The sequence below is a fragment of the Indicator indicator genome, chromosome 14 (assembly GCF_027791375.1).
Source record: "Indicator indicator isolate 239-I01 chromosome 14, UM_Iind_1.1, whole genome shotgun sequence".
Classification (NCBI taxonomy): domain Eukaryota; kingdom Metazoa; phylum Chordata; class Aves; order Piciformes; family Indicatoridae; genus Indicator; species Indicator indicator.
Window position 1 is genome coordinate 26,863,858 of NC_072023.1, and position 19,800 is coordinate 26,883,657.

Consider the following 19,800-nt stretch of genomic DNA (forward strand, 5'->3'; position numbering starts at 1 on the left):
TTCAGAGCTGTATTGCCATGAGAACTGACAATTTTATTTGTTAAAAAAAAACCTCACAAAGTATTTACATCATTTCAAAACTTCTGAAGCAGCTGCATCACAGGTGAAGCCCTTGCCACCTTGTGTGTGTTTACAGGTATGTATCAAACAACCCAAGTCAGATTTTGTTCAACCTGAGATATAGATGTAAGAGATGACAGGTATTCCTCCTGAGCCTCTTTAGAGCAAGATATTCTAAAGCTAAAAAAACCAAACCTTTTTCTCAAGCATATCCAGGTTGTGGTCCCCAAAAGAATTTGCCCTATACCTACTCTAATCTTTTCTTTACAGTTTCTTGATCAGTTTTGTTTTTCAAGCACAGGATTATGGCAATTGATACTGAAGCATCTGTACTTCAGCCTTCCCTGGCTCCTTTAACACTGTTCCCTCTTGTTGCCATCTCTTTATGACAGACCTGATTTCCTCCCTCCCCACCTTTGTGATCTTTGTTATCAGCCACCCACTCTACAGCCTGAGGCCTTCCTGGGAACAGTAAACACTTGGCATGGCTCAGCTGTAGCACCAGGAGCAGGGCTGGGAAGAGAATAACTAAAGCAAAAGGCTAGGGCTGATTAGGGAAAAGAAATAAAACCACCCAGACAGAGGGCAGGCTCTGAGCCCACAGCACTGCCTCTGTGGGCACAAGCCAGGGTCTGCACTGTCTGCTACTGGAAAGGAAAAACAAAAAAGGGTAAGCACTACTTAGGGGTACTGGCAGAGCTGGCAAGCAGCTCACACTACCATCACTGCTGTGCTAGTCAACAAAGGCCTATCTATGAAGCTCTCCCTTCCCTTTCACAGCTGTATCTCAGAAGTTAAGAACACAGAAAGTCATTTCATATATCCAAGAAAAGCAGAAAGTCTTCAGGAATCCACATTCTGCACAAGGGCTGGAGCTCAGTCACGCAGCTGGGCAGAGAGAAACAGAACCAGCATTAAGAGCAGCAGAGCCACCCCCCGCGGCCAGCCCCGCAGCTCCTGGGGAGGCTGAGCAGCAGCAGCTGCCGAACCCTGCCGAGCTCTGCCACCCCTCGGCCCCTGCCAGCCGGTGCTACAGCCAGGGAGCTGGCACCAGGAGTGCCAGGGCAACAGCATGGAACAGACCCTGGAGTGGGCTCGTGTGAGCTCTCCCCCTCCCCATGGCAGTGCACTGGAGGACCTGCCCTCCCTGCGCTATGTGCTGTGGCAGCCCTCAGGCAGTGAGAGCCACTCTTGCCTTACATCAGGGACTGCTTTCTGTGATAACTCAGTGCCCTTGGGCTGAGTGCCACTTCAAGGGACACTGTGCGTTGCTGCCTGGCAGACAACAGGGGTGCTCTGCAAGGCACCTGCCCAGTCTGCCACAGGGCGAGCTGGGCCCCTCTGCAGGGTGCTGCCAGCGCTGTCTGTGGCACAGCTGCAGCACAGGGGTGTCCCACAGACCCACAGCACCCCACCACGGGGTCACAGCCCTGCCCATTCTCAAGCTTGTTCCTGAGAGGTATCTAATCTTATTGTACCTCTGTGTGTGTGTCTATGTCCTCTCCCCTCTCCTGACAGGTTATTGAAGGTGCAGCCAAACACCACAGCCTCTGCCCTGACTTGACTGCTAGCTCTTTAGTCTCCCCAACTATGCTGCAGCTCCAGAGAACAAGAATGGAGCCACCATTTCCCATTGGACCATCACTTATGGTTCTCTGCTGGTGCTGCTGTGCAGAGGGGCAATTCCTTTCCCCTTCCAGTTCTGCCAAACTCTGGGGAGCTCAGGAAGATGAAAGCAGAGACCTCAGGCACAAGACATTTGGGAAGATACAGCTGTCAGAGGTCTGGTCAGGATTTCTTCTCTGAGGGCATGATTAAACCAAGTCCTAACAACACAGCTCCCTGAAGAGACTGCAGGGAGGGGAGAAGCAATCACATCTTTCTCTGCCCTGCAGAGGAAATGCACTCAGCACTGGCTGCTGAGAGAGTGGGACAAGCAGAAGCTGTGACACGTCCACCCATCACACTTCCCTCATTCAGCACACCAACCTCCAGAGCTCCACTCTGGAATTCCCTCCAGAGCACTACAGGGAAACCAGCTGAGCACAGGCAAACTCAGAGCTAGGCCGATCAAGAGGCTGCTTGTGACTCTCCCTGAGCTGTCTGACAGCACTCACCAGTCTGGCAATGCAGTTGCGGAGCTGCTGGTTGATGTAGTTGAGGGTGGTGCTGAAGGCACGCTGCAGAAGGGAGGGCATTGTGTTGGCAATTTTCTTAGTTAAGAGCATTGCCAGCACCAGCATGGCCTTCTCCCGATCCATGTCTGAGGGCATGGCCTGCACAAGCCCTTCCACTGCCTGTGACATGTGCTGGGTTATCTCCTGGAGGGGAAGAAGAGAGTGATCTCAGTGCAACAGCTGAAGATTAGACAATAAACCTGAAAGCCCTAACCTTAACTGGGTGGAGAGCAAGACAACAAGACTGGGGGGAATGGTCAGACTTTGCTAGAACTACTCTGTGCAGGTGATAAACCCCAGGAGAGGTAAAAAACAAAAAACAATCCCACAAGCAACCAACCCACAAACAAAAGTAAACCAACAAAACCAAACACAAACAACAAAAAAACCACCCCACAAAACCCCAGCAAAAAGATGGTCGGAAGTCATTCAGTCCCACCTTTCCAGCAAGAAGGTAGACCATCAAGTCAAAGACAGACTATTTTGTAGAGCACAGGAAACTTCAAGCCCAGGCAGAGAAAGCCAAACAAGCCAGAAAGCCACAGCTGTCCTGAAGGTCAAGCTAAAAAGGCTTTGTGGAAGCAACCTGTGGCTCTTGATCCAGATGTACATCCAATCCTTGGAGAAAAAGGACATCTAACACAAAAGACCTCAAAGTACTACCCTTGCAGAGCAGTGCAGCATGTTAGATGCTGGGCCTATTCAATCTATAGGTGGGAGAGCAACTGCATCAGAGGTGAAGATACCACCTAGAAAAGCCTTCTCAGCTGATCACCCATCCAGGCTACTCCCAGCACTGCCAGCCTGTGAGCTAAAGAGTCACAGCGCTTTCAAAGGGTCTCACTGCTTGCAGTCTGTTCAGTCGCAAGCACACAGCAAGCCCTTACTAACACTGCTCAAGTTGTACCCACATGAGCAGCAGACATGCAGGACCTGACACCAAAGATCCTAAAGAGAAATACTAAAGCCTTAACCAGTCAGCTGATTTTCAAAGATAAGCCACTGGGCCAACAAAACACCTCTGAAAAGCAGTCCTCCACAACTCCTCAGTTTCACCACCTGCAGAAAGATGACGCCAAGGATCTCAGTCTGCAGGCCAACAGCTGCCACAGCAGCATCACATCTTCCAAGGCAAGTGTCTGGGCTGAATTCTAAGATGGTGCTAATTAGATCAGTAAACTACCAAAGACAGGGAGAGTTGCAAGCTTCCTGCTTCAGAGGCACAGCAGCAAAGACACACAACATTTCAGAGAGGAACTGCCACTCAGGTTGCTTCCCACTCACCTCTCCAGACAGGTTCTCGTTCAGGAAGTGCTGCACGAGGTCGTTCACGACCCTCGCTTTGATGTCCTGGTCGAAGCGGTCCCCGATGGCTGCCAGCTGGGTGGCAATACGCCGGATGACCTCCTCATCGACCTCATGCTCGAACACTGCCACACACACACGGCTCACTCAGCAGGCAGCAGGTAGAATCGGTCCAGTGCAGGTAAGCTGACCCATTCCCAGCAACCTTCTGCCCACCCCCAGTCACAGCGTATCCATGACAGCTGTGTGCACTCAACCCATATCACAGAAGCATTCAGGTTGGAAAAGAGCCTCAGGATCACCAAGTCCAGTCCAGAACCCTGCTCCACAAGGTTCACCCCCAAACCATATCCCCAGGCACCACATCCAAACCACCTTTAAACACATCCAGGGTTGACTCCACCACCTCCCTGGGCAGCACATTCCAATGCCTGACCATTCTTGCTGGCAAAAAATTCTTCCTCATGTCCAGTCTAAACCTACCCAGTTGTAGCTTGAGGCCATTCTCTCTCTCCTCACCAACCTCTCCACAACAACTTTTCAGGTAGCTGTAGAGAGCCAGGAGGTCTCCCCTCAGCCTCCTCTTTTTTCACACTAACCATCCCCAGCTCCTTCAGTCACTCTCCATCAGATTTATTCTCCAGGCCCTTCACAGCTTCCTTGCCCTCCTCTGCCCTGGCTCCAGCACCTCCACATCTCTCTTGTACTGAGATGCCCAAAACTGGACGCAACACTCGAGGTGTGGTCTCCCCAGAGCTGAGTCCCAGGGGACAATCCCCTCCCTGCTCCTGCTGGACACAGCATTTCTAATCCCAGCCAGGATGCCTTTGGCTTTCTTGGCCACCTGGGCACACTGCTGGCTCCCATTCAGCCATTTGTCAATTACAATTCCCAGGTCCCTTTCTGCTAGACAGAGGCAGTGTCCAAACAGGATTTTTAATTTGTATTTTAGGCAAAGTGCAGTCCCATCCTGATCAAAATGCACTACAGGGGAGGTTAGAACATCTCCAGCCAAAATCTCTCCAGGACAGCTACAGTCAACACCCTGCCTAGGGAGGGGAAGTGAGAGAGTGTGCATCACTTTCAAGTGGCTACTGTCAGAATTTGTTTTTTAAGCACCATCTAAAATGCAACATCTCAGATAATTATAGCATGGTTTAGATTGGAAGGGACCTTGAAAGGTGAGCAGGGTTATCTTCAGCTACAACAGGTAGCTCAGAGCCCCGTCCAACCTGACACTGAATGCTTCCAAGGATGAGGCATCTAACACCTCTCTGGGGAAGCTGTGCCAGTGCTTCACCACCCTCACTGTAAATACTTCTTCCCTCTGTCTAGTCTGGATCTATCACCTTTTAGTTTAAAACCATTACCCCGTGTCCTATCTCCTGCCATTGCCAGCTGGGGCAGGAGATCTATGCAGATTTGTAGGAGGGGACACTATTCACTGAAGCCCTCCTCCCCCTACTTAGGTTGAAGTCAATGTGCCAGCCAACACATCCTTGGCAAGGGACAACAGCCATCCTGCAGATGGCTAAAGCAGCAGGAATGGTATCAGAAACTGGCTGAGGAACAGTTTTTATCACACTGCTAGAGCAGAAAAGGCAACACCAAGTTCCAGAACAAGAGTTGTTTCTAACTCCTATCCCAGGTACTGATGATGCCTGAGGAACATTGTGAAGCCTAACTGGTTAATGTCACACTCCTTGAGGACAGCTATCATTAGTATCAGCTTTGTGGCCCTTGTCTGACATGCTGCAGAAAACCCCCTGGGTGACAAGTGCTCTAGAAATCCATAGGGGCAGCCAAGCATTAGCTATCACATCCCAACCCACAGCCATGCTGTGAAGTTTCTCAGTGGAGAAAACATTACCAGCAGCAGAGGTGGGAAAAGGGGGAAGCAAAACCCATGCAGGATGGAGAGGAGAGCACTCACCTGGCTCCCCGTTCTGCATGTGGCCACTCCGATTGCCGTCGGTCTGCAGCTCCACCTCATCGTCGTCGTAGCAGCTGCCTCTCAGGAAAGAGACCATCCCCTGGCTTTGCAGGCACTGCAGCTGCTCCCTGAACTTACAGTCTGAGGATGCCTCCAGGAAGGTGTAGAGCAGCACACGCTCCACCTGGACAGATCCATTGATCTGAAACATGAAGAAAATCACTGGTAAGCCCATGCCTGGGAAAGGCTCCACTCTGAAGGTCTGCACATAGGCTGTTTTCCAATCTTGAACATACTTCTCTGGCTTCCAGTGGTGGAAGACTCAGCTCACCTTCTCCCCACATTTGCAGCTGTGGCAATGACAGAAACTCTGATCAGAGCACCTCATAGAATCATAAGGGTTGTAAAGAACCTCTGGAGATGATCTAGTCTGATCCCCCTGCTAATGCAAGTATGCCTGTATCAGCTTGCACAGGAAGGCATCCACGCAGGTTTTGAAGATCTCCAGAGAAGGAGACTCCACAACCCCTCTAGGCAGCCTGTTCCAGTGCCCCATCACCCTCACAGTAAAGGAGTTTCTCCCTAAGTTCAAGTGAAGCCTCCTATGTTTTAGTTTGTATTTGCTGATCCTTGCCCTGTCACTGGGCACCACTGAGAAAAGACAAACCCCATCCTCATGGCCTCCACCCTGTAGGTATTTATATGCATTGATAGGATCCCCTCTCAGTCTTCTCCTTTCCAGGCTAAAGAGCCCCAGGTCTCCCAGTCTCTCCTTGTAAGAGAGATGCTCCAGTCCCCAAATCATCCTTGTGGCCTTCTGTGGAGCCACTTCCTCCAATAGTTCCCTGTCCCTCCCTGGGAAGCCCAGAACCAGACAATACTCCAGGTGTGGCCTCACCAGGGCAGAGTAGAGGGGGAAGAGAACCTCCCTCAACCTGCTGGCCACACTCTTTGTAGTGCACCCCAGAATACCATTTGCCTTCTTGGCTGCAAGGGCACATTGCTGGCTCAGGGTGAACTTGTCCACCAGCACTCCCAGGACCTTCTCCTCAGAGCTGCTTTCCAGCAGGTCAGCTGCTAACCCATGCTGGTGCCTGGGGTTACACCTCCCCAGGTGCAGGGCTCTACACTTGCCCCTGTTGAACCGCCTGAGGTTCCCCTCTGCCCAGCTTCCCAGCCTGTGCAGGTCTCACTGAATGGCAGCACAGCCTGAGGGCTGTCAGCCTCTCCTCCCAGCTCTGTGTCATCAGCAAAGGTGCTGAGAGCACTCTCTGTGCCTTCACCCAGGTGTTGAATAAGCCTCCGCCGAAACAGAGGTGTACTCAGCACAAACCACCCACTGCACCCCATCCTGTGTTTGGAAGGGCATTCCGTGTTGGGAATTGGCCATTCCACTTCCTGTCCATAACGAAGCCAGCAGCTCCCCATCTCAGTGTGATCAGACCACAGCACGAACAAGGTGGGAAACAGAGATAACAGTGTAAGCCTGCAGAAAATCCAAAGGCTCACATTTCTTCCCCCTCTTTGAAAGGATCCAGACTAGCTCCACTATAACCTCTTCAGCAACCTGTAGAGAGCCAAGGAGCTGCTCACAGGAAGTGACAGTGAGATGCAGGTCACTGGTGTCTGGTATCATCTACAGAGACATGCTGCCTCTGCAGCCACACACCCTGCTGCCTTCAGGCCGGGTGGCAGAGTGCACACATCAGTTAGGCTGAGCTGGTCCATCAGGCAGGCAGACTGCTGTGAGGGTGTCTCCATTTAAGGAGTGAGACAGGCTCTATAACCCCTCTCAAAGGAGTTAAACACTCCCCTCAGGATGGATAGAACTGGAAAGTTTGAATGGAAATGCTATTCATAGCTACATATTTCAGTGCAAACACACAAATCCATAATCCATACTACATACCAAGAAAACCCTTCCCCCAGACATACCTTAATACTCAGACCTAAGTACTCTTTTCTCCTCCTCCAAGCCCTCCTCCATTAGGCCCAAAGAGGCCAGAATTGCATAGGAAATATTACCCAGGCCCTCAAAGGCTGTAGACAGTTCCCAAATCCTCCCCCATACCAGATAAGAGCTCGTGCTTTCCAAGGAGGAGAGAGAAGAAAGACACAGAGCTAGCCATACAGCCAGCTTACAAAGAGATAACAGAATTATGGGATAGGATAACAATTTTACACTTTCTGGTCCATCCCTGGACCTCTCTGGTCCTCCTGGAAGACTTCTCTATGGCTCTTAAAGGCATCCAGCCTCAAACCATAACAGAGAGAGATGTCCTGCTGAAAACACGGAGCCTCAAGAACAGCTAAGGCCTCTGTAGAAAACCAGGAGACTGTCCAACAGTTCTATCTGAGCAGCTTATGGAACAGGATGTTATGTAAAAACAGAAAGAAAATTCCTCCTCTGGTATGCAGACTGTATTCCTAGGAGAAAATGCTTCGGCATAAAATTGTAACTAGGGAGAAGAATCAAGGCTGAAGCAGAATGGTTTGTTTTGCCAAGTGCATAGTGTACAACCAGGATGAAGAACCTGATCACTGAACAGGAGCTGCAGGTAACTTTTGGGGAGTGGACCCTTGCAAGGCCAACTTTATCTACATATCAGTAGTACTTACAAGACCCAAAGTGCCTAGGCAACAGCAGCAGAACTGGGACAAAGCAGTAAGCAGCAATTAAGGACAAGTTGTTTGTACTTGAAGAGACTAGACAGAGAAAGGGAAAGCCAAAGACAACAAAAAGCAAACTCCAGTAACAGAAACAAAAGGCAAACAAGGTATATGATCAGTCAGAGGCCAACAGAAGGCAAATCCTCCATGATCTGGGCATGGATGCTTATAGCCAGTAGTGAAGCTTACTCACTGACCCAAACTCACTGGGGCACCAGTGGTTATCCCCCTTGAACAACCCATGGGACTAGTCTAGGGAGGTTCTTCTCCATATCTACTCTGTCTTGGTGAGGCCACACCTGGAATACTGTGTCCAGTTTGGGGCTCCCCAGTTCAAGAGACAGAGACCTGCTGGAGAGAGTCCAAGGGAGAGCCAGGAAGATGATGAGGGGACTTGAGCATCTCCCCTGGGAAGAGAGACTGAGAGCCCTGGGGCTGTTTAGTCTGGAGAGGAGAAGGCTGAGAGGGGATCTGATCAATGTCTATCAATAGCTGAGGGGTGGGTGTCAAGTGGAGGAGGCCAGGCTCTTTTTAGTGGTGCACAGTGATAAGACAAGGACCAATGGATACAAACTGGAACAAAGGATTTCATCTCAACATGAGGAGAAACTTCTTTACAGTGAGGATGACAGAGCCCTGGAGCAGGCTGCCCACGGGGTTGTGGAGTCTCCTTCTCTGGAGACTTTCAAAACCCATCTGGATGCATTCCTGTGAGGACTACCCTGGGTGATCCTGCTCTGGCAGGGGGGGTTAGACTTGATGATCTCTGCAGGTCCCTTCCAACCTCTAACATTCTATGATTCAATGATTCTTCAGGTTTATGTGCAAAAGGCTGATGGAAGGGCAGAGCAAAGAGGGTTATAACAGCACCTTGGCACAAGGTGGGGTGAGGAGGGTGACAGACACTTCAACCGCAGTTATTATGTTCAATATTGCACAAACCAATGCAATAAAAACTGATCACAGTGGTGTCTGTTACTTTGTTCATTTCAGTAGTTTGTAGCTTTACCAATAAACAGTACAAACCCCAAAAAGTACAAACCCCAGCCTGCAGCTGGAAGGGGAAGGGTCACACTGTGAGGTAATGAGGAAGCAGCTTGCTAATGAAGTGGTTCCATCCATTTTAGTCTGTGTTCAGAGCAGTGCTAGGGCCCCTGCAGGAGCTCTAGGGAAGATGAGGACATGGGCAGCACTTTTTGAAGGTTATCCCCTTTGAGGTGTCTCAGAACAAGTGCACAAGGGAACCACTGACTTCAGTCACACTTGCATCTAACCTGTTCCATGATGGCTTCAGAGACAGAGCAGCTCTTATGACCCTCTTCAGACCAGAAGTTCTTGCACTGCAAAAGAAAGAAAAGGCTGAAAGGTAAAGTAACTCCCCATAAACCTTGCTCATGGGTCTGGCCATATATCTTGTAGAGAATGACCTTTCCAGTGATGCACATCTGTGTTTCTGGAGAGGGCTGCCCATCACATGCTGACAGTGACAAAAAAAGGCTGAGAAAAATCACAAGTGTCCCAGCAAGAATGGCCCTATTCATGTGAATAAGGGGCATGAAACTCCTCCCTGCCACAGACACATGCAAGAGAGTGGAGCAACATAACCTCCAAATGAGGCCTTGAAGCCAAGAGGTGATGCTGGAGAAGGGAGGAGTGCCAGAGCCTGGAAGGGAAAAGCAGCATTATCACAAAGGAGTTTCTAAGTACCTGAATGAGAGCAGGTGAGCTGCTTGAATCTGTGTGCACAGCACCAAATCCTGGATCACAGCACCCAGCTGACATTGTTGCACAGCTGGGGCACTTCAAATGCATCTTCCCCTGCCTCCCACACAGAAATACAGCTGTATACCAAGGTTTATTTCAATACTTTCCTAGCAAATGTTGGACAGGGAGGATGGGACAAAGTGCCACCAAAGGCCTCTAGTTCCATGAGCACAAGTCCACTAAACCTCCAGGGAGGCCTAGTAGGAAGAAGGGAGAAAAGAGGACCCAGGGTCACAAGCTCCTCTGCTCCCACAGTGCATGCTCAGGGCTGACAAGCCTCAGCCTGTCTTGTAGCTGGGCAATGCCCAAGGGAAGAGGAGGGGGAAGGCAGACAGCATCATGCAGAGGGTGGCCTCCCTCACCCTCTGAGAAGGGGCAGCTGGTAGGAACAGAGTGCTCCCTCCTCATCCAGCCAGGTATAGTGGATGGGTGGGTCAGACCAGCAGCACAAGCAGTCACCTCTGGTACAGGAAGTCCCAGAGCAAGACAGGTGTGAGAACAGCACAGCCAGTGCCAAAAGCACAAAACTACCTAGCAAATGCCAAGGAAGGGAAGAGAGGAATCCCCCTTAAGAACCTTCAACTTGCTGCCTCTAGAGATGCAACAGTCCCACAGCTGCACACTGAAGTCTCTGGTGCAAGCTGGCTTCAACTTTCATGAGCAGGGCCTCTTGACCATGAGCTCTTTTTCCTCACTTAGTTGTCACACCAGACCAACAGCTGTCTAAAACTCAGCTTTGCTCAGTTTTAGGCAAAAACTCAGCCTTTGCTGCTTTGCATTTCCCTTTATTACATTCAAACCCCTTTTGCTGCTACTCACCTCTATCTGAGAAGAGTCTGCTGGCTGGGGAGAGTACAGTCCCTTGTCTGCTCCTCTAGGACTGGACAGGGCTCCAAAGCAAGTCAGAATGGCACTTCTTCCTGGGCTTGACTTTTCTGGAAGAGAGAAAGATACTAATTAAGGCTGCAGAACTTCAGATAAAATCCTCAAGATTAAGAAGAAAGTAGGGATTTAGCATTAAGTCTGTGGCAGGACCATGGCTTTGTGCAAACCCCTCAGGAGCTGCATGAGCAACATTTCTGGAGGCCAGGAAAAGCCTCAGCTTGCACTTATTTTGTTTTTAATATGTAAGAATTATCATCTATACAAAGTAATTCCCTCCAGATCAAAGCTATTCATGTTACAACTAGTAAAGAGTGGATATCCTCTGATAATGACTCCTGCTGAGTTAAACACCACTTCCGAAACCATCATGGCTTAGGCCTACAAGAAGCCTCAAACGCTGCTGAGCCTCTGCTGGCCTCAGCAAGCCTCAAACGCTGCTGAGCCTCTGCTGGCCTCAGCCCAACGCTGCTGACCTGCTGGCCTCAGCAAGCCTCAAACGCTGCTGAGCCTCTGCTGGCCTCAGCAAGCCTCAAACGCTGCTGAGCCTCTGCTGGCCTCAGCAAGCCTCAAACGCTGCTGAGCCTCTGCTGGCCTCAGCAAGCCTCAAACGCTGCTGAGCCTCTGCTGGCCTCAGCAAGCCTCAAACGCTGCTGAGCCTCTGCTGGCCTCAGCAAGCCTCAAACGCTGCTGAGCCTCTGCTGGCCTCAGCAAGCCTCAAACGCTGCTGAGCCTCTGCTGGCCTCAGCAAGCCTCAAACGCTGCTGAGCCTCTGCTGGCCTCAGCAAGCCTCAAACGCTGCTGAGCCTCTGCTGGCCTCAGCAAGCCTCAAACGCTGCTGAACCTCTGCTGGCCTCAGCAAGCCTCAAACGCTGCTGAGCCTCTGCTGGCCTCAGCAAGCCTCAAACGCTGCTGAGCCTCTGCTGGCCTCAGCAAGCCTCAAACGCTGCTGAGCCTCTGCTGGCCTCATCTCACTTGCCTTGAAACCCACATTTGTCACAGCAGCCTTCTTGAGCTCTCCCAATATTGCCATCCCCACTCAGCTCCAGCCCATGCCAAAAGTTTGATGTAGGACCACAGCAGTAGTCCATAGCTGGTCAGATTAAGCCATGTTGGCTAATTTGGGCTAGTAACATCCTTCATAACTTCATAGCTGACTTCACAACCTGAGTACAGGCTGAGCAAATTTCCCCATCAGTCAAGGTACACCTACCCCCCATGCAGAGGGGCAGGCAGTGCAGCACAGCTCTGGCACAAGTGTGATGGGATTCAAGCCACTACAGCTGCAAGCTGTACACAAGTGGTCAGATGTGCTGGTGAAACTGGCTGGGTAGCACCAAAGGGATTTCTCACTTACAAAGCTTACAGTGAAACCTCCTCCACCCAAACTAGGGTGACCTTTTTTTTTTTTTTCCTCAGTGATGACAATTCCAGTGAATTTCTGGAGGGCAAATTGAGCACAACCAGGTGGTGATAAACTAAATAAAATATCAGCCTGCAGAGTGATCAACATGACCTTTCTTACAGCAAAAGAAGCCAAGGTGGTTTGCCACCTGCCACACTTTTTCCAGGAGAGCTCAGAATGTGACTTTAAATCACAGACTCCCTACATTTTTTGTCATGCTATTACACAGTACCAAGAAACTCCATTTGGTTCAGTCCAAAGGCTCATGGAAGAGGCAGTCCAGAAGAAATGCACTCTTGTCTTTTCCCACTCCCTGCTTTAAAAGAGGCAGCACAGACCACTCCATTCTGGGAAGGACAAGAGGCACACTTCTCCATTCCCAAAGCAGAAAATACCAGTCAAAAAAAAAGACCCTGATCTATTCTGTCTGGCATGGCCACACAGCTTGGCTAAGAAAGGCAGAGCAGAGCAGCTTGGCACAAGGCCCTGCAAGTGCACTTCCCCCACCAGTGACTAGAAGCTGTAAGGCTTGAGCCTGTCTGGCTGAGCATGGTCATCACATCAGCTCCTGCACATGTGCAGGAGTCCTCTCCCCATCTACTCTGCCCTGAGGAGACCACATCTGGAGTACTGTGTCCAGTTTGGGGCTCCCCAGATCAAGAGAGACAGAGACCTGCTGGAGAGAGTCCAAGGGAGAGCCATGAGGATGCTTAGGGGACTTGAGCATCTCCCCTGTGAAGAGAGACTGAGAGCCCTGGGGCTGTTTAGTCTGGAGAAGAGAAGGCTGAGAGGGGATCTGATCAATGTCTATCAATAGCTGAGGGGTGGGTGTCAAGGGGAGGGGGCCAGGCTCTTTTGGGTGGTGCACAGTAATAAGACAAGGACCAACAGAGACAAACTTGAACAGAGAAGGTTTCACCTCAACATGAGGAGAAACTTCTTTACAGTGAGGATGACAGAGCCCTGGAGCAGGCTGCCCAGAGAGGTTGTGGAGTCTCCTTCTCTGGAGACTTTCCAACCCCACCTGGATACAGTCCTGTGCAGACTGCCCTGGGTGACCCTGCTCTGGCAGGGGGGTTGGACTGGATGATCTCTGGAGGTCCCTTCCAACCTCTAATATACTGTGAGACTGTGAAATGCTGTGCCTTGAAAGTACTTCTGCTCTTCAAAAGCCAGAAGCTTATAGACTGGTTATGGCAGAGAAGCTCCTCCCTGTGTGCTGGTGACCTGCGCAGGTAAAACACCTTGGTGCAGACAAAAAGGGTCTGAGCAGCCCCTGCCCTGCCAGGGTGCCTGCTGCACCCAGAGATTTTAATGAGTGTGCAGAGGGAAGAGACCTACAACACATGGAGGTTCTATCCCTTCCCCTCAGGGGATCATCTCAGCTCTGTGTGAAAGGACACTCCTCAGGGCAAACCTACAAAAATAGACATCACTAAGAAAAAGCAATAAAATTTAAAAAAAAAAAAATCACCCATCAGACCATTACAGCTGCAAACTGCAACTCCTGCACATGAGCACAGATAAGACAAAAATGAATAATGAAAAAAAAAACCACCACCACTCTCCAAAGTGCTTATATGGTAAAAATTTAAGACAAGGAGGCTTGAAGATGATGATTTAACGAACTGGATTTGCTGAATCAAAGAATCACCACCCAGGGAGTGAGTCCCTGAGGGGTTCCAGCCCTCAGCTAATAAAGTTCTGCTTGGGTGGCCAAAAGCACACCAGGAACAGGTAAAAGCATTTCTCTCACATCACAAAATGTCTCCCTACCACCACAATACAGGGCAAATTATTTTTGGCTTTTAGTTAACTAGTAATTGCCTTGAATCAATGCAAGGGGCTTCAACAGAGTTCCTCCTCAGCAGTTAAACTGCTTAATGGAATCTCAAAAAGACCTCTCAAGAGCAAACCCCAGAGAGTCAAATGGAATCACTCTGATGCCACCTGAAGTTCTTCATCAGTAAGACTTTGGAAGTTTGGTAGTGTTAGTTTCAGGTAAAGAACTTCTCTGGTGGATGCAAACAGTTATCTTACACTGTGTGAAAAGAATCTTTACTTGGAGCATGAGAAAAGATGGAGACAAAGGCTACAAACACCATCTGCATTTAGATTCAGAGTATAACCAGATCCTTTGCTAAGGCTACTTTAGGACTGGTGGAAGTCTTGGAGTGAATTTTATGTACTATGAGTTTTAAAACTTGAAATACCAATTCTAACAAATCATTCCTTTTCACACTTTCAGTTCACTCATTAGACAGATGAACTTCTTGTGTTAACAGCTGCCTCTGAGAAACCACTAGATGCCTGGAAGCATTCAACAGTCAAGACTACAAACAGGTTTTTCTCATCACTTTTTCCCCATCTTAGGAAAATAAAAAAGCATGTAAGGACTATTTTAAATACAAATTTAGGACCCTTAAATCAGTTCTAAAGAGTCAACATGGGGCATGTCCATTCCAGCTCAGTGTTGCTTGTTCATTCCATCACCATGTTAATGGTGTATGTTAATTTAACATAATTAGAGTCAGAAGAGCACATCCACCAGCTGCTTGTCAGTGCAAAATGACAGACCTCACCCACCCCCACACATGCCAGTTTGCACAAGGGAGAATTCTTTGGATGCTTCCCTCAAAGAAAGCATCCAAGGTTTGCCACATAGCAACCATGACTCTTTAGACAGGGCTGAGTACATCCTCAGGGACAGTACAGAACTGCTTTCTTCCAGCAACACAGGTCCTTCAGGTTTGGTGTGCCATCTTCTGTTTCTCCCTCTGCTACCCAAGTTGTATTAGTCCTACAAGGAGCTCACCAAAGCAACTGCTCCCAGCTGAGGCCATCAATGAATCACTGACTCACAGAACAGTCTGGGTTGGAAGGGACCTCCAAAGGTCATCCAGGCCAACCCCATCTGCACAGGCATCTTCGACTAGATCAGGTTGCCCAGAGCCCTCTTGAGCCTCACCTTGAATATCTCCAGGGATGGGGCCCCAACCACCTCCCTGGGCAGCCTGTTTCAGTGTTTCACCACCCTCGTGGTACAGAGCTTGTTCCTAACATCTAATCTAAATCTGCTCTGCTCTAGTTTGAAGCCATTAAGGGGTGGTGGCAACAGTGTCACAGAATCACAGAATTAACCAGGTAGGAAGAGACCTCCAAGATCATCCAATCCAACAAATCACCCAACTCTAACTAATCAACCAGACCATGGCACTAAGTGACTCATCCAGTCTCTTCTTAAACGCCTCCAGGGCAGCCCAAAGGGCAATCTCTCTGTCTGTGAAGAACTTCTTTCTAAGATCAAGCCTAAGCTTCCCCTGGTGCAGCTTGAGACTGTGTCCTCTCTTTCTGTCACTGCTTGCCTGGGAGAAGAGCCCAACCCCCACCTGGCTACAGCCTCCCTGCAGGTAGTTGTAGACAGCAATAAGGTCTCCTCTGAGCCTCCTCTTCTCCAGGCTAAACACCCCCAGCTCCCTCAGCCTCTCCTCACAGGGCTGTGCTCCAGACCCCTCCCCAGCCTCGTTGCCCTTCTCTGGACACATTCGAGTATCTCAATGTCCTTCTTAAATTGAGGAGCCCAGAACTGGACACAGGACTCAAGGTGTGGTCTAACCAGTGCTGAGTACAGGGCAGAATGACTTCCCTGCTCCTGCTGGCCACACTATTCCTGATCCAGGCCAGGATGCCATTGGCTCTCCTGGCCACCTGGGCAGACTGCTGGCTCATGTTCAGCCTACTGTCAACCAGCACCCCCAGGTCCCTCTCTGCCTGGCTGCTCTCCAGCCACTCTGTCCCCAGCAGAGTCAACAGCAGACTCAAGAGTCCCCAGTAGAGGCCACAGCAGGCAGGGCCAGATTTCCCTCTCTGACTCCAGGCACTGCAAGTTTGCAGGGACCACCCTGGCCATAGCTGTGCCAGAGAGAGACCAAACTAGGTCCTCCCTGCCATACCATTGTCACACATACTATGTACTTCAAGAGCAAACACTGCAAGCACATTTTGTCTTCCCAGGTGGGAAGCTACACATGGAAACAGTGGAATTGCAAGGCATGCAAGGGTCTATCTGCCCTAAAGTCAGTGTGGGGTTCTGCTGTATCTCCAAGCACATCAGCAGTAATTCCCCACATGGCAGCAAGAATCAGCAGTACCATATGGGTACCTGTTAGGGGGAACTCTCAATAGCTCTTAAGGCTGCCATAAACAGGAGTAGGAACCAGAATACCTACAGCAACAGTGCTAAGCCACCACACAAATCAGCTTTCCTCTCTTCACACTTGTTACACCTTCAAGACAGCTCAGAAAAGAATCCACCCTGTGAATGCCTCTGCTTAGAATCACCTCCCCTCAGATCCTTCACCTCCCCTCACAGCTCAGCCTGTGAGTTGCTATTCTCAGCTGTCTCAGGCACTGTCTGGGTTTAAAACATGCTCTTTCCAGCAGCAAAGCCTCATGCCTGTAAGACTGAGTCCTTTAACAATTTGTCTGGATTCTGAGCCATGTCCCATACAAACTCCTGGGCAGACACTCTCAGGCACTGGACCTGCTGTGTGAGCTGTCACGACATTCATCTTCACCTCACACTTGAGTCTTCAAAGCAGAAACTGCAGTAAAATGTCAGTCATGGAAAAAGAAAAAACCCTCCAACTTGTGCACTGCTTTCTCTGCCTGGCAGCTTAAAGTCAGGAGCTTTATTTTTGGCAGTCAGGATGACATCATGATGGTAAGAAATAAAACAGTGCCTCTGTCCCTTCCCAGAGCTGGTGGCTCTTACCTGTCTTGCAGGCAATCATTTCATTGTTGAGCTGCAGAGCTGTTTTTACAGGTAAGGAAACTGAGGCACCTGGCATGACCTGATATTTTAAATCCACAGATCAAGCCAGAACCACTCAGTTTCACTGTTTTCCTGAAAACCTGCCACAGGAACAAGTGCTTTACATAACCAGCCATTGCTGGAAAGCAAGGAGGAGAAACAGTGCTGCAGATTGAGAAATTCCTCATTTGAGGATATTTCTAAGCTACACCAGACTGCTGTCTGTAGCACTCCAAGTCACAAATCCCACATCATGCAGCCTGAAGTCACCAGAGGAATCCCTATCCCTCTGTCACACCCAATTTCCAGCCCATAAACCCAACAGGAACTAAACAGCCCAGCCACCAGCAGATACCAGAGATTCTCCTCATATTTCTCCAGCTATACAAGTCTGCCTACTCCCATGGCAGCTACACATGCTTCAGACTTTGCAAGGACAGAGAAACTGAGAACAAAAGGGAATATAGCTAGCTGATCTGCAAAGCAGTGCTGAGATGATCAATGACAGACAGTGGGACTGAGGGCACCATCAGCAAGTGTGCAGATGACACCAAGCTGAGTGGTGGTGTCGATACACCACAGGGACCTGGACAAGTTGGAGAGGTGGCCCAGGTGACCCTCATGAGGCTCAACGAGAGCAAGTGCAGGGTTCTGCACCTGAGCCAGGACAATCCTCGCTTATCAATACAGACTGGGGGAGGAGGTTACAGAAAGCAGCCCTGTGGAAAAGGACTTGGGGGTGCTGATGGATGAGAAGCTGGACAGGAGCAGGCAGTGTGAGCTTGCAGCACAGAAGGCAAATCACAACCTGGGCTGCATCAAAGATGCATTGCCAACAGAGCCAGAGAGGTGATTCTGACACTTTGCTCTGTTCTGCTGAGACCTCACCTGCAGTACTGTGCGCTCAGGTCGGGAGCCCTCAGTATAGGAAGGACATGGACCTGATGGAGTAGGTCCACAGGAGGGCCATGAAAATGCTCAGGGGGTTGGAGCAGCTCTGCTACGAGGACAGGCTGAGGGAGCTGGGGGTACTGAGCCTGGAGAGGAGAAGGCTCCAGGGAGACCTAATAGCAACCTTCCAGTACCTGAAGGGGGCTACAAGAAGGATAGAGAGAGACTGCAAAGGCCTACAGGGACAGGATGAGGGGCAATGGCTTCAAACTAGAGAAGAGCAGATTTAGATTGGGTGTTAGGAACAAGTTCTGTACCATGAGGGTAGTGGAACACTGGAACAAGTTGCCCAAGAAGGTGGTTGGGGCCCCATCCCTGGAGATATTCAAGGTGAGGTTCAAGAGGGCTCTGGGCAACCTGATCTAGTTGGGGATGTCCCTGCTGAGTGCAGAGGGGGGTGGCCTGGATGACCTTTGGAGGTCCCTTCCAAACCAGACCATTCTATGATTAAAAGATGTTTGTTTTTTAAAAATATAAAAATCTTACCCCTATATCTGACTTGCCTATAAGCCCTGATTTGGGAGAATTTCTCTGCCACAGAAGGCCCTGGTCAGCCTGATCTAGTTGGGGATGTCCCTGCTGACTATGGGGAGGTCAGACTGGATGACCTTTGGAGGTCCCTTCTGGCCTGGACCATTCTATGAAATGTTATCATAACCACAGAAAACCTGCCCCTATCACTATTGATGGGTCCCCATCAATGGATATTCCAGCCTGTAATAGTGCTTAGAAGGCTCAAAGATTTTTGCCTCATCCCAGACCCACTCCCCTAAAACAGAATTTTATTCTAGGCTTCATTAAATAAATCAGTCAACATGGTGGGGGAACAGACACATTGCAGTATGTTAGCCAGGTGAAAGATGGGCTGAGTGAGCCCTTTTGTGCATCTATGGACACACATACACAGCTACTGTGAAACTGAAGGGATAGTTTGGTACCACCTGGTTAATATCAAAGCTATCAGCCTGATGTTTCTTGGGACTTCCCCACCACAGGGAACACAGCTTCCAAACTGCAGACAAACTCCCTTTGTCTCTGAGGGAGAATACAACACCAACAGCTTCAATTTCAGAAGTGGTAAAGCTGACAAGCAGTAGGCAGAGTACTCTGACATGCCAGCAGTTCTGTGGCTCACTGCAGGACATACCCCAGTCACTTGTGATTTATTTGCTGGGCTCCTAGGAAAGATACTCTGCTCTTCAGGAACCATGAGACTGCTTAAATCCACCGCTCCCTGCTGCTCTTCAGGAACCATGAGACTGCTTAAATCCACCGCTCCCTGCTGCTCTTCAGGAACCATGAGACTGCTTAAATCCACCGCTCCCTGCTGCTCTTCAGGAACCATGAGACTGCTTAAATCCACCGCTCCCTGCTGCTCTTCAGGAACCATGAGACTGCTTAAATCCACCGCTCCCTGCTGCTCTTCAGGAACCATGAGACTGCTTAAATCCACCGCTCCCTGCTGCTCTTCAGGAACCATGAGACTGCTTAAATCCACCGCTCCCTGCTGCTCTTCAAGCACTACTGCCCATTGCTGGAGCCCATCAGCTTTTGTTTCTCTCCCTTTCAGCTTCCAGCCACATCCTCCTTTAAGATGCAAGTAACCAGAACAAGCCATAGGAGCCACTCCAGCAAGGACAGGAGCAAGCAGGTTTGCTCCTAACTCCTTTGATGTTCTAAACCATCCTAGATGTTTCCTGCTCCTACCAGTTGCAGTGCACACTTCTCTTCCAGCACTCAGTGGCACTGAAACTCTAAATGGAACACAAAGACCTGACACCAAGGGACGCTTGTCCAACTTCCCCCTTCACTGGGGCGTTTTCACCTTTGCTTCTTGATG

General features: G+C 49.8%; 1 protein-coding gene across 1 annotated transcript; it reads right to left on the bottom strand.

The window, feature by feature from the left end:
* Nucleotides 1–929: 929 nt before the first annotated feature.
* On the bottom strand, nucleotides 930–19,578 carry BID (BH3 interacting domain death agonist). The gene is made up of 6 exons (XM_054387111.1): nucleotides 19,108–19,578; nucleotides 9,420–9,485; nucleotides 5,476–5,677; nucleotides 3,522–3,667; nucleotides 2,178–2,381; nucleotides 930–948 (listed from the first exon to the last, which is right to left on the bottom strand). The coding sequence occupies exons 1-6, from the start codon at nucleotides 19,576–19,578 to the stop codon at nucleotides 937–939; spliced, it is 1,101 nt and encodes a 366-aa protein (XP_054243086.1). The 3' UTR covers nucleotides 930–936.
* Between the last annotated feature and the right edge of the window lie 222 nt (nucleotides 19,579–19,800).

Bases quoted from the DNA above. Each gene is read 5' to 3' on its own strand.
- BID (XM_054387111.1), bottom strand. From the start codon at position 19,578: ATGGCTTGTTCTGGTTACTTGCATCTTAAAGGAGGATGTGGCTGGAAG. The intron at 3,668-5,475 runs GTGAGTGCTCTC...TGTGTGTGGCAG, and splicing joins CATGCAGAACGGGGAGCCAG to TGTTCGAGCATGAGGTCGAT. The intron at 2,382-3,521 runs GTGAGTGGGAAG...CTTCCCCTCCAG, and splicing joins ACGAGAACCTGTCTGGAGAG to GAGATAACCCAGCACATGTC.